We start from the raw sequence: 15143 nt of genomic DNA, 5'->3' as shown, positions 1-15143 counted from the left end.
ATTTATTATGCATACAATATTCTGTCGGTGTGTATGCCTGCAGGCCAGAAAAGGGCACCAGACCCCATTACTGATGGTTGTGAGCCACCATGTGGTTGCTGGGAATTGAACTCAGGACTTTTGGAAGAGCAGGCAATGCTCTTAACCTCCAAGTCATCTCTCCAGCCCCCATCAACAGGCTCTTATTGGCAGGTTATGGAGAGTAACCAACAGCACTCGCAATGATCTGTAATGTTTGGGGCAAGGGAACCTCTGGTACTCCTTTGGCCAATGACTCATAAAGATGTGACACATTCCTGGAACCAGGCATTTTATTTGGTAGCATATGATATCTTATCAGGGCATTGTCTCCTCTGTTGTATAATGATTTTGTTTACATTCCACTTATATTTTTATACATTTGAGGGAGCTTCTACAGTAGTAGGTTTCTATATGGTCAGCCCATTTTTTTTTTGTGATATAGCAGAGACTAAATAGCACTGAGTGTCCAAATGAAATAAAAGCCAAAAGCAGCCACAGAATGGACATGGGTGGTGATGAACCCGTTCTGTGCACATGAGGAAAATCAGTTACTCTGCCTCCTGTGCTGTGGGAAAAGATGCACTATGCAATCCCATCTGCCATATAACTTCCAGGGTCTTGATGTGTGTTCCTTTGCTAATTCCAGTTGTTACTGCCTATGAAGAGAATAAGAAAAGTCCACAGACCCTACCCCCACCACAACCATCTCCATCAAACCATCTGTCCTCTTTACCAAGAGTTGGTGAGCTGCAAGCAGGCTCACTGCAAATCAATGAGATCCGGCATTAGCATCCCAGTCCTTCTCACCCAGCTATGCCTCCCCCTGGTTTCATCCAGGAAGGAAAGACTACTCCAGGCAAAAATCATTTGGGGGGAATGTGGGCATACTTTTCTAGGCTACTTCCTGCTGATTGGGGGTGCTGATAACATTATGGGGACCTAAAGAAAATTTAGAATTATGATCAAGTCCTGATTTGAGTATCTTGTGAGGCTTGATTATCTCAGGCAGCAGTCTTGAATCTGTTCTGGATGTAGAACTCAGACATCTGGGCCATCCACTCCTATCAGATTTCTCAGGGGGTCTTTTTTGATCAAACCTGATTTTACTTGACCCAGAATGAATACACAACCTCTCATTTCCTGTGGCAACAAAAGCAAAATCTCTTCTCCAAAGTAACATCCATTTTGAGTTCAATTTTGAAGTCAAGGTATTTTCAAAATACCTATCTTGGATTAATTCAGCAGCATTTAATAAATATTAAATATCTTTTAGGAGCTGTTGCTCCTTCCTCAGCATTCAGACAGTTCAAAGAGAGCATAATAACATACAGTATCAAGACTCTCTGTGTTTTCCATCTTTGAGTGGCTTCATTTTAAACTCATTTCTTTTATTTTTATTTTGAATTTTTGGCTTTTTCAGACAGATTTTCTCTGTGTATCTTTGTCCTGAAACTCACTCTGTAGATCAGGCTGTCCTTGAACTCACAGAAATCCACACGTCTCTGCCTCCCAAGTGCTGGGATTAAAGGTATGTGCCATCACACCCAACTACTCTTTTTTTCTTTTCCTTTTAAAGACTTTATCCTTCTTTGTTTCTTTCCAAAGTCTACATATATTTTTAAACACACTGTAAATTGTTTAGAGGCTTTTTTTTTTTGCCTAAAACTATCTTTATTGTATCTCTTTTTCTGTCAAGTGAGTCTTTAATTTGCTAAGTGATATGTCTAGGATTAAAGCCGTGGCTTTGATGGCTGGATCCAGCCCATTCCTCATCTTTCTGAGATTCTAGCCTCATGACAGAGGCACTGGCCAGAGCCATGTTTCTTGTTACAACTCTATGGTGTTTCAAGGTCCGTGCAGCTGCCAATTACCCAGGTCTGTCTGTTTTCTCACTCCAGGAATGTCCAAGGATGACACTTTAGATTTTCTCTTTCCTACACTTCTTGTGACCTGTGGGAAGGCCAAAGGAATTTTGTTCAAGCAGAAAATGAGGCAAGGTAAGTGCCCACTGTTTTGATTCTCTGGTTTCTGGAGAGGGCTAAATGGGAAGATAGTGCCCTGTTCACAGCTCATCAGGAAGCAAAAACAAAAAGGCCTCCCTGGAAGGCGTTTTTTGGAGTTTTCCATAGGTGGAGCTAGAAACCAATGAGTCATTTCAGGCCTCTATGATTATGCCCCGCCCCTTCAATATGTTGGAGGGTTTATGGAGTCCTGAATCTGAAAGAGAAACCCAGATTTCCCCACCTCTGCTTCTACCCCTGAAAAAAATCCCCTCTTGACCTGGGAAGGAGGAGAATCACAATGGGGAGGCTCAGAGGGTTTTGGTAAATTCACAGAGAAGCCAGGTTGATCCTGTAAAGGCCTGTCTTTTTTTTTTTTTTTTTTTTTTTTTAACAGGATCCTCAGTAAAATGCATTCAAAATCTATCAGGTGATTGGCTCACTCCAAAGAAATTTTTAAGGGAAGGGAAAAGGTCCAAGTCAAAAGACTGGGAGAGGGATATACAGTGCAAGCAGAAGACAATGAGATTCCTGGAGCAGGTATGCTAATGGCCAAGGGTGGTGGATTCGAATCCTGGAAGGAGTGGAAATCCAATAGCAAAAATGTGTACTAGGCAGCATGGCTTACAAAGATCTGGGTGTTCAAACAGAAAATGTTGTTAAGTGAAAAAGTCAGAGGTGTAGGTGCCCATGAAGACCTTACACATAAGCAAATAGACCGAGAATTTTAAGGCAGGCCAAGTTTTTTTGTGATCAGAGGTTTAAGAATCTTAGCCTAGGCAAATGGATAGATCTAGACAGCATTATATTGAGTGAGGTAACCCAGACCCAGAAAGACAAACAAAATATTCACTCATTCATAAGTGGTTTTTAGACACAAACCAAAGAAAAACCAGACTGCAATTCACAACAGCAGAGAACCTAAATAACAATGAAGACCTAATCTATATGGAAAGTCAAAAAAGACAAGATCTACTGAGTAAATTGGGAGCAAGGGAGAGGGTAGAAGAGGAGGGGGAGGAAGGGAGAGGAGCAGAGAAAACTATACAGCTCAATGAACACAATTTAAAAAAAAGAAAAAATGTGAGGTGACAAAAGTTAAAAAATTGGCCTAGTGGGTTTGGGTAAGAAGTTAGGTTGAAACCAGAGCCAGCCAAAGAAACCCACCCTGCCCTGAACCCAGAGCCCATCAACGAAACACAGTTAGGCCCTTTTTACTTTACATTAACTGCAGGCAAAGAATTCCCTGTGTCCTCAGTCTAGTAAGCCTTTACAGAAGGCACAGTTCATGCACCCCTTTGAGACATTTTGAGCCAAAGAAAAACCAGACTGCAATTCACAACAGCAGAGAACCTAAATAACAATGAAGACCTCAGCTGTGGCAGTGACCCCACCAAGGCACCTCTGAGCACTCTCTTTCTAACCTGTAACACCTGCAGAAGGTTTGAGTTGCTGCGATTCCTGGACAGAGCCTCCCAATAATACTCAAACTCTTATCACAGATGGGGGTGCTAGTGAGAACAATGGGTAAAGCCACTTTTTGTGCAAGCCTTGCAACCTGAGTTCAATCCCCAGCACCCATGTAAATGTGGAAGGAGAGAACAGAATGCACAGAGTTGTCCTCTGACCTCCAGGTGTGTACTATGGCACAAGTTCACACCACAATAAAGCTTTTTGTTCTAAATAAACTTCAGACATTACAGGGATGGATGTGTAAGGGTTTTACCTGAAGGAGAAGAATGGAAAGAGAGATTGGGGAGAGAAATGAGACTGGAGAGCTTGGGACTTGGGTTTAAGTAAAGGAGAAAATTATTATATCACTAAGGGGAATTTAAAAGAGGAAGCCATTTGGCCCTAACCTTTAGGAGAAGAAGCCCATTTCTCTCCCCACCCTGTGGGTTTCATACCTAGTCTGATATCTAAGTGTGGGTATTTTCTAAAATGGGGGAACCTCAGTGTACCCTCAAAAGAGCAACTTCCCTGATAGTCTCTCTCGTCAACATTTTCTCTTTCAGAACGGACTTCTCTGAACCTCCAATAGGAACTTCAAGAAGAGCATGACTAGCAGATGAAATCCCGATACATGCTCAGCTGCTGTGTCACATACCGAGGCCTCTGATCTTTGCCTTCAAGCTCCCTCATGTTCCTGCTCTGAGGCCCTTCCTGTTCGGGCAAGTCAACCCATCACAGCTGGTCCAGCACTGGGGTACCAGCTCACAATGCTGTACACATTGTTCACAGGTGATTTGCAATGGAAAAGTACATGCATCTTGGAAATTATAGACAAAGCTGCTGGTGTCTGTGTGCCTTAGAAAATGATGTTGATATTAGGATGAGTATAAACTAAAGGTGCAGAAATAGAAGGATTTAATGCAAGGAGCAAATATGCTCAATGCTACACACTTATTGCTTGTAGCACCCATGTCAAGTGCAGTGCTTCAAATGAGCTTTGTCTGCAGTGCCTCCCTCCCACTCCAGGGCAAATGATAATCACCTGTCAGCTGCACCAACTGTCTCCAGGTTAGAGTTCTTCACTTTGGTGTTATCTGCGAGCTCCTTTCAGATGAGACCTTACAGAGGCGATGCTTTTTCTCCTTCTAGCCCAGGATACTGGCCTGACCCTTGGCTAATTTCATTTAAAGTTTAAAGCAAAGGTACCCAGTGCCACTTATAACAGAAACCGTACTTCTTCCATGCTGATTGAAAGACACTGGGGGCTGGAGAGATGGTAAAGAAGACTGGCTACTCTTACAGAGGTCCTGAGTTCAATTCCAGCAACACCATGGTGGCTCACAACCATCTGTAATAAGATCTGGTGTACTCTTCTGTACTGCAGGATACATTCAGTAAGAGCCCTGTATACATAAAAATAAAAATCTCTTTTTAAAAAAGGATGCTTATTGTGAAGTTGCTACCAAATGCCACTGATACTATAAAATATATTGTTACAGTTCCTGGGTAAACTTTTAAAATACATACATATAGAATTCCATAGGCATTGCTGTGGTCTTACCACCAAGACCTATGCTGAGATTGAATCTCTATCATGAGTTAGTAAGAGAAATGCTTAATCCACTTATGCTATGTTGAGAACAACCTGTGGGTTGCGACCCCTTTAAAGGTCAAATGACTCTTTTTTTGGGTTTACCTAAAACCCTCAGAAACATCAGATATTTACATTAATAACAGTGTCAAAATTACAGTTATGAAGTAGCAATGAAATTAATTTTATGGTTGGGGGTCACCATAACATGGGAAACTGTATTGCAGGGTCACAGCATTAGGAAGGCTGAGAAATACTAACTTATAGTAGTTGGAGGTAACTAAGGATAATGAGGTTGTGAAGGTGGGGGTCCTCATCTGTTAGGACTGCCTGAATAAGAAGAAGAGAGCAGGCCAGGTTGGTACCCCATCCATCAGTCCCGCACTTAGGGAGCTGCAGGAGCTGACTTAGGCCCTCATTAGTAAGTGTAACTGCCAAGAATCAATTAAAAGAACAAAGTGATTTCCTGATGTGGTGAGCATCTGTGGAGGAAATCAAGAGTCTGATAAGGAGAGAGGGAATGGGGAAAATCTAATTAGTGACACAAAGACCATCTCCTGGATACTTCCAGAACATGGGGAAGAGCACAAGGTAATGGTTACATCTGAGAAAGTGACATGCCCAGGAAAGATGTGGGCACTGAGTGACCTGTGGACCAAGGGTCTAGGTGGGTGTGAAAGGTGGAGGTGGTGTGGCCGAAGAAGTCACAGATCAAGAACAGCAGGAACTGTATCACACCCAAGGAAAGCACAAGCATGGCCCATGTAATCGATGGGGCTGAGGCTGAGACCCAGGGACAGTGAGCAGCAGTGACAGTGTGTGAGGGAGCTGGCTCTGGCCTACAGATGCACCAGAGTTCTCTGTGTCATTCAACATGCCTTAGAGGTGGCTGACCACTGGGGGAAGAAGAGTCATTTTTCTTTGGCATGTGGCCACTAGTAGGTTGTCCTTGTTCAAGTAGATGGCCCCACAGACACAAACTCATGGGTAGCACTAACTGGACTCAGTAAATTGTATGCTTTAAAAAGTAAAAGACCAGTTTATGGATTGAGAGAGTGATGTGTTGGGGAGGTCTGGGTTGGTTCCTAAAAGCTACCTAGGGAACAGGAGAGCTCACATCTTTGGCAACTCCAACTCCATGATCCTACACTGTCCTCTGGCCTCCCAGGTTCCTGCATGTATGTGTGTATGAAAGCATTCACACAAACACACATGCACAAAAGGGAAATCAAAGGCAACAAGGTAACCCCCCCACCCCAGGGTGAAGACTGGCACAACCCTTTAAAGACCCCTAATGAGCCTGAACCAGGATCTTTAAAAAGACTTCACTGGGAGTTCTGTGTCACCCTGTCTAATATTTTCCAAATGTATTTGACCCCCAAGAGCCCCCACCCAGGGCACCCATGAGGACTCTGTGGTTTTAGATTTGTACCAAGGCTAGACCACAGAAGAGAAACCCCCTCTGCACCTCCTGTGGAGGCACCGATAGTCCCTTTCCAGCCAAAGACAATCAGCAAAGCAGGCTTGACCCAGACTGTCCCAGGGATTGGGGACAGAGTGAGGGAGGAGGGGAACAATGCAAGTTAATGCAGGGTATGTGTGTGTGAGTGTGTGCCACATACTCATGTGCACCAGGCTGAAAATGGCCACCCTGATACCTCACTACACCTTAACACCATGCTAATGGGGAGGGGACTGTTTAATGAAAATGTCATACTGTATTTTCTGAAACCCCTCCAAAAAATCTAGCACAGAATTCCTGGACATCCTAGGAATATGGCAGTAAGGACTTCCTTTATCCCTTTACAAAACTGTACCAGGAAATACCATTCCCCCACCACCAAAATAAATAACTATTAAAGCAGGAAGAATTATTACAACAGACAGATGTAAGTAAAGTTGAAATGTTTGTTCTAAGCCACATATACCCAAGCTTACAGAAAAATGATTAAAATTGGTAATTTATATCTAAATGATCTATATAAAAGCTTATTAAAATCATGTATTCATTATTCATACAAGAGGCTAGACTTTTAGAACAGCAGAAAAGAGCAAAGGGAATTGAGATTTCCCAAGATCAAATTCTAGGTGAAGGACTTTTTTTCTGATCCTCTGAAATAAGCTAATTATGATGAACACACCTTATTCATATGTACTTCAGCAGCCTTAAAGGCTTGGGACAGGGTTCAAGACCCAGGACAGAGAATGGAATCATATATCAGAGTTAAACAGGGTCAGAGAGAACCCTTTAGTGACTTTTTACAAAGACTAACTAAAGCTGTACAATTAGGGATATCTGACCCAGAAGCAAGACATATAATTATTGAGTCTTTGGCTTATGAGTCTGCCAATATGGAGTGCAAAAGGATCTTGGGTCCTTTAAAGATCAGATCAGCACCCTTGGATGAATGGGTCTTGCATACACTGAATGTTTATACATTTGACTATGGCACTGAAGCATGGGTAGAAGAAGCAATTTCCAATGGTAAAAGAAGGCATCAAGATACCAAATGTTTTAATTGTGGCAAAATATGAAAAGGAATTGTAGACAATGGATTTCCAGAAATGCCTTTTCTAGAAATAACAGAAATAGAAGGACCCAGCCTTCAGGTTTATGTAGGAGATGTGGGAAAGGCAGACATTGGATGAATGAGTGTAAGTCAACAAGAGATAGACTAGGCAACCTGTTACAATCGGGAAATGCAATGGGGGCCTCTCACAGGCCCCCATGGCGGATGTGGTCCAGTCATTTCCGGTTATTGCAGAGAACGTGCCTCATCAGGAAAATTAGAAAGCCCATGCCTGCTGTTACAAGCAATAATGCCCTGAAGGATGAGTTACGTGTATTTTGACAGACTTCTATAAGTGATCAAAGACCAAAGCTAAGAGTGTGTAAATGGCATTTTTATTACTGGCCTACTGGACACAGGCGCAGATGTAAGTATCATTACTCCAGAATCTTGGCATCCGTATTGGCCTCTTCAGGACGTAAATGTTCAGTTCCTGGGAATTGGAACCCTATCTCAAGTAGGGTTCCAAAGCACGAGATGGATTGAATGCATAGGACTAGAAGGACAAATAGGAAAACTAAGGCCATATGTAGCCAATATTGCAGTGAATTTATGGGGCAGTGACCTATTACAGCAATGGAATACCCAAATTAACATTTCTGCTGTTTCTAGAGCCTATATTTCTGTGGAAAATATTAAAAGACAGTAGAAACTGGCCATTTGGGCTGTACAAGAACACAAAGCAATTGATGCCCCTTCAGAGATACCAACAGCCCTGCCTCTGAAATGGTTGACTGAGAAACCAATATGAACAAAGCAATGGCCTTTAGCTGAGGAAAAGTTACAGGCTTTAGAACAGCTGGTACAAGATCAATTAGATGCTTGACATATAGAAGAATCTACCAGCCCTTGGAATTCTCCTGTATTTGTGGTTAAGAAAAAATCTGATAAACAGAGAATGGTGACAGATTTCAGTACTATCAACAAGGTTATTCAACCTATGGGCCCTCTGCAATCTGGAATTCCATTGCCCTCTTTATTACCAAAAGGATGGCCTCTCATAGTTATTGATTTAAAAGATTGTTTCTTCACTATACCTTTACAAGAAAAAGATAGAGAAAAGTTTGCCTTCACAGTACCTACTTATAATAATTCTCAACCTTCGAGGAGATACCAGTGGGCCATCCTCACCCAGGGCATGTTAAACAGCCCCACCCTGTACCAATATTTTGTAAATCAACCATTGGAAATAATATGCAAGCAATTTCCCAAATGTATAATTTATCACTACATGGATATCTGTTATCTGATTCAAACATGGATACCTTGAACAGACTGTTTGAAGAAATAAAGATAGTTTTACCTAAATAGGGATTGCAGATTGCTCCTGAAAAGATTCAGAGAGGAGATTCTGTTAATTATTTAGGCTATAAAATAGGTTTGCAAAAAATTAAGACACAAAAGGCACAAATTAGGAGAGATCGGCTACAGACTCTTAATGACTTTCAAAGACTGTTAGGAAACATTTTCAGCCTACAACCAGCTATTGGGATAACACCTGATCTAATAATTCATTTGAACAAAACCTTGGATGGTGATAAAGACTTGAACAGTCTCAGAGAATTAACAGCTGAAGCAGAAAAAGAACTGACAATGATTGAGGAAAAATTTCAAGAGGCACATGTGGACAGGGTGAATCCAGAGCTCAGTTGTATTCTCATCATATTATCTTCCAAAATTTCTCCTACAGGATTTTAATGCAGAGAGATGCTATTATCTTGGAATGAATCTTTTTACCACATAAACCAAGTAAGAAACTAAATACTTATGTGGAAAAAGTCTCTGAATTAATTATAAAAGGCAAATTGAGACTTCATCAACTAGCAGGCATAGACCCAGCAGAAATTATAGTGCCTTTCACTGCTGATGAACTAAAAAAGTTATGGGAAGATAATGAACCATGGCAAAGATCTTGTGCTAATTTTTTTTGGGAGAAATTAATAATAACTATCCAAAAAGCAAGAGGTTTAACTTTATAAAGAGAACTTCTTGGATTTTTCCTCGAATTGTCGATGATTCTCCAATAACCGGAGCCCACACATTTTATACTGATGCTAATAAATCAGGGAAGGCACGTTATAAATCAGATGAGTAAGGTGGAACAAATTCCTTATGATTCTGTCCAGAAGGCAGAATTATTTGCCATTCTTATGGTGCTAAGGGATTTTAAAGAACCTCTTAATATAATTACTGACTCACAATATGCAGAAAGAGTTATCTTACATATTGAAACTGCTGAATTTATACCTGATGATACAGAACTAACCTCATTGTTTATCCAGGTACAAGACACGATCAGGAACAGGCTTTGCCCTATGTATATAACACATATCCGATCCCATATGGGTCTACCAGGTCCTCTAGCACAGGGTAATGCAGAAATTGATCGATTGTTGATTGGTAGTGTGCTGCAAGCCTCTGAATTTCATAAAAAACATCATGTCAATAGCAAAGGCTTGAAGAAAAAGTTTTCTATTACATGGCAACAAGCTAAGGAGATTGTAAAGAAATGCCCTATGTGCTCTTTCTATAACTAAACACCACTGCCTGCCGGGGCTAATCCAAAGGGCACTCGAGGAATGAAATCTGGCAGATGGATGTGTTCCACTTTGCAGAATTTGGCAAATTAAAATATGTACACCACACCATTGACATTTATTCAGGTTTTCAATGGGCAACTGCTTTAAGCTCAGAAAAAGCTGATTCAGTAACCACTCATTTATTAGAAGTTATGGCCATCATGGGTATACCTACACAAATAAAGACAGATAATGGTCCTGCTTGTGTCTCTAGGAAAATGAAACTTTTTTTTGCTTATTACAATATTAAGCATGTTATAGGTATACCATACAATCCTATAGGTCAAGCAGTCATAGAAAGATCAAATCAGACTATAAAGGATATGTTAAAGAAACAGAAAATACCCCCAGAAATAGGTTACATAATGCTTTATTAATCTTAAATTTTCTCAACGATAATGAGAAGGGGTCAACGGCTGCAGAAAGACATTGGATAATGGAAAAGTCTGCTGAATTAAATCAACCAGTTTATTTCAAGGATGTGCTGATTTCACAATGGAAGCCAGGAGATGTTTTATATTGGGGAAGGGGTTTTGCTCTTGTCTCCACAGGAGAGGAAAAATTGTGTGTACCATCTGATGGAGGAACGTCATTGGTTAAATAAAGAAACTGCCTTGGCCCTGATAGGACAGAAAATTAGGTAGGTAGAGTAAACAGAACAGAATGCTGGGAGGAAGAGGAAGTGAAGTAAGACGCCATGCTTCTGCTGTCCGGGGCAGACATGATGAAGCAAGCCGCCAGGTCAGACATGCTGAGTCTTTCCTGGTAAGACTACACAGATTATTAGAGATGGGTTGATCGGGATATGAGAATTAGCCAGTAAGGACTAGAGCAGTGGTTAAAAGAATACAGTTTGTGTGTTGTTATTTTGGGGTATAAGCTAGCCAGGCAGCCGGGAGCAGGGTGGCAGGAATGCAGCCCGCAGCTCCCTTCAACAACCATCAAAATTAATAAAGGTTCGGTTTAAAGAGGAGAAGCCCCTTGGAAAAGAAAAATAACAATTCATTCACAAGGATGATGACCATCCTGATGGTATGAAAAAAAATATTGGTTGGGGGCAGGGTTATTTTCTTGTCTCCACAGGAAAGCACTCATCTTCAAAGAATTTAAGGGACCCTGGATATTTAAATACTGATGGATGGACACTAGTTAGAACCCAATATGGATCAACATGAAATCTGAATAGGTTTTAGTACATATAAACATTATGTGTGTGTGTGTGTGTGTGTGTGTGTGTGTTTATTACTAAATCTGTAGAGCTGGTTTTGGAGTTGGACTATGGCTCAGTCCCTCTTCAATTCCAAGCCTGTTGATAAGAGATATCTCAGAGTTTCTGTCTCAGGTCAGGAGCCATGATATGGGACAGAATAAGAATAATAATATACCTGATAAACTTTCTTTGCCTTTCTTCATATCTGTGTCGGTCTTTATATGTCTGTATATGTCTTTGCAGTTAATGTTTAAATTTCCTGTAACAAACAACAAATTTTCCTACAGTAATCTTTGAAGTTTCCAGGATGAAGATGGGGCCCCACAACCTCAACTCCACCTGGTTACTATGACATCATGATTTTGATAGCGCTAAAATTAGACCTGTTTTTTGGTACCAACTGCATAAGACAGTTTCAAATGGTGCACATTTTTGACAACACTCTGGTCGGACCTCCTCAAAACACTCAGAGGCTAGTTACAATTTTCTTAGACCAAATATTAATCTGGGAATTTTACCATCATTTGCTTTTACAGGACCTCCTAAGAAGAGCGTTGCCCCCATGTCAGCTGGAAGCAATCTTATAGGACAATGTCCCCTCTCCCAACAGAGTTTGCCTTCAGGTTTAAGGACATCATTTAGTGGTTGGTATAGGGCTGAGGGGATGGGGGAGGTATTTTATGGGATTAGGGGTGCTTATTTGAAAAAAAGGGATTAACTGGTTTGATGGGATGATTGGTATTTGTGAATTATTGTTTTTAGAAAATTATATTGGTGTTGATTCTTGTATATTGATATATTGAATATGAGTATGCTTCTACCTCTATTCATTGTATGAGAGTATGTTTATACCTCTGTTTCTATTTATATGCAATGTACATTTCTACCTCTGATATGACATTGTTTACATTTGGAGATCATTGTCATCATAATTTGCACAGTTGTTTAATCTCTTAGTCCTCAAGTTAGATAGATATCATCTATCTATAGATAGATGAATTATAAATCAATAGTCATATATGTTTGTCATATTTATAGTTAGGATAATCAGGTTCTTTAGATAAATAGAGACTATATTTAGTATAGATAGTATAATCTTCAACCTCTCCGAAGAGCTGTAGAAAATGGCCTTTAATCTAACCTAGGATTCCGTGCCTACGAGACACAATCACTCCTGGCAACACCGCTCTACTCCTGAGAGAACGTTGAGCACCAAAGACACTCCACTGGGAGCTTGTCCTCTTCTTGGCACAACTGGCCTTTGGGCAAAAGAAAAGCCCATACCTCGACTACTGACAAAGATACAGAATATCCATAAGTGGATGAAACAGGATTGTCTTATCTTGCCAAGACAGGGTAGGATAGTTCTAAAAAAGTTCCTTGCCTTTGATAATGGTATGTCAGTTATGTTAGGCCTTAGCCAAAGTTGGTTGACTCAAGATTGCAAATGAGACTTTGGGTGATTGCCCAGGTAGTCAGTTGTCTCTGCATTTGTGTACATTTTGGAAGTTTCTCGTTTGTACTTCCTGGTTGCTTAAGTAATATTACTTGCTTTCTCAGATCTTTGATGGAGTTGAAGATTAGATAATTGTAGTTACTCTCTACATTATTTAGACTCCTTGAAATAGAATGTTTAGTAAAACTTTTGTTATATGTTTCTTGCTTAATATTGTTTGTCATTTGTAATATTTATTATTTGTTCCTATTGTATATAGTTGTATTTGGTTTGGTTTTGTCTTATTTAGACAAAAGGGGGAGATGAAGGGGAAGCCCCAGCCAATCACCTTGTTTGTAGGGCGGGTACCCCTTAGGCCAATATTTACCTATAAATCTGGCAGGTGTGCTCACCACCTCCTCTCTGGTCCTGGCACTTGGTTCCTGCTCCTGCGACTAGGCTCCTTTCCTGACGGTTGGTGCTTTGTGAGTTTTAACCCCAAAATAAATGCCCCTTTAAATACTAACTGGTGTGGGATTGTTTTGCTCATCACTCCCCATTGTGATTCTCCTCCTTCCCAGGTCAAGAGGGGATTTTTCAGGAGTAGAAGCAGAGGTGGGGAAATCTGGGTTCCTCTTTCAGATTCAGGACTCCATAAACCCTCCAAGATATTGAAGGGGCGGGGCACAATCACAGAGGCCTGAGATGACTCGTTGGTTTCTAGATACACCTATGAAAAACTCTGAAAACGCCTTCCAGGGAGGCCTTTTTGTTTTTGCTTCCTGGTGAGCTGTGAACAGGGCACTATCTTCCCATTTAGCCCTCTCCAGAAACCAGAGAATCAAAACAGTGGGCACTTACCTTGCCTCATTTTCTGCTTGAACAAAACTCCTTTGGCCTTCCCACAGGTCACAGGAAGTGTAGGAGAGAGAAAATCTAAAGTGTCATCCTTGGGCATTCCTGGAAGTGAGAAAACAGACAGACCTGGATAAGTGAGAAGACCAGCACTGAAAGACAATGTCCACTGTCATTACCTGCTATCACTTTACACTTTATAGGGTTCCCAGCAGACCTGGTCAGAGTCAGAATCTTGGCTTTGCAGTTTCCTAGAAAGCCCACTGAAATTGCAGTGGTGTTTGTTATCCAGTTTGAGTGGGGGATTTGCATCTGTTAGATCCTGATGTGAGTGAGAAGCAGAGCTACAGGTAACCCTGAATTACTATTATAAACCCTGGGGGAAGGGTGTTGCATATTATCCCAGTGTGGGGATCTTTCAAGGTTCTCTGTCTCCATGGAAACATCTTTGCTAATTCCCTGTGGTAAGTATAGCTCTAAAGAAGACATATGTCCTGAACAAGCTTGCAACAGATGAAGGGGCAGTGTGTGTGTGTGGGGGGGGGTTAGGGTGCTGCAAGGAGCAAGCTAACATGAAGGGTCAGGCCACAAACATCACTCTCTCTATCTCACCTGTGGCAGGTACCCCCGTGTACCTCGAATGTGATGGGCCTTTAGTTTTGAGCATATCTAAAGCCATGTACTCTACCCCTAAGGATAGTTTCCTGGTGAATTCTCAGTGGTGCTGAGTTTGGCTTAGCCACATTTGCCCATTTCAGCAAAAGGCCTTTAATGATGAAACCTGAGGGAAGGCCTTTCTGGGGCTCTTCAGCATCTGCCAGCCCCATTCTAAAGGAGCTGCAGCAGCTGGTTAAGACCCCCTTTAGTGTGAGCTAACAACCAGGAGGCTGTAGCAATTAAAGATAAAAACCATTTCCTGAAGTAAAGAACTTCTATGGAGGAAGCCTGACAGGGAAGGGGAGCAGTGGGAAGGTGAAAAAACAATTAGTGACCCCAAGACCAGCTTCTGAATACTTCCAGAACACAGGGAGAAACAAGATAATGGTTACACCTGAGAAGATGACATACCCAGAGAATATCTGAATACTTTCTGACCTGTGGTCCAAGGTGAGTGTTTGCTCGGGAGCATCACCTCAGCTCCCTAATACCCCTTTGTATAAAAAGTCTGGATTGTTTGCCTGGGGCTTCACCCCAGCTCCTGGCACAAAAACCTCCCCTGGGAGGTGCCTCAGTCCAAATTCCACCTCTGAGAAAGCCTGCCAAGTGGTGAGCCCTCCCCAGGGACGGTCAAGACCACTCCCATGTGTTATTTAAACTGCCCCCCCCCCCCCGAGAATGAACACATGGTTTTGGGATTTTGTGTGGTCTCCCCTTCCCTTTCTTCTCTGCTCCATGCTTTCTGGGGGTCACCTGGGAGCACTCCATTAAAC

General features: G+C 41.6%; 1 protein-coding gene across 1 annotated transcript in view; it reads left to right on the top strand.

Annotated features, from left to right (window-relative positions):
- The window catches only part of LOC126489492 (sp110 nuclear body protein-like), an 11421-nt gene extending 6553 nt beyond the window's left edge, over window positions 1-4868 (top strand). The window contains exons 3-5 of the mRNA XM_050123808.1: window positions 1920-2018; window positions 2419-2561; window positions 4037-4868. Of these exons, the coding sequence (XP_049979765.1) occupies window positions 1920-2018; window positions 2419-2561; window positions 4037-4051 (257 nt within the window). The 3' untranslated portion in view covers window positions 4052-4868. The remainder of the gene's footprint in view (window positions 1-1919; window positions 2019-2418; window positions 2562-4036) is intronic.
- Window positions 4869-15143: the final 10275 nt, after the last annotated feature.

The sequence above is a fragment of the Alexandromys fortis genome, unplaced genomic scaffold (assembly GCF_014885135.2).
Source record: "Alexandromys fortis isolate MF-2015 unplaced genomic scaffold, M_Fortis_MF-2015_v1.1 scaffold_220, whole genome shotgun sequence".
Taxonomy (NCBI): domain Eukaryota; kingdom Metazoa; phylum Chordata; class Mammalia; order Rodentia; family Cricetidae; genus Alexandromys; species Alexandromys fortis.
This window is presented reverse-complemented; position numbering and strand designations above follow the sequence as displayed.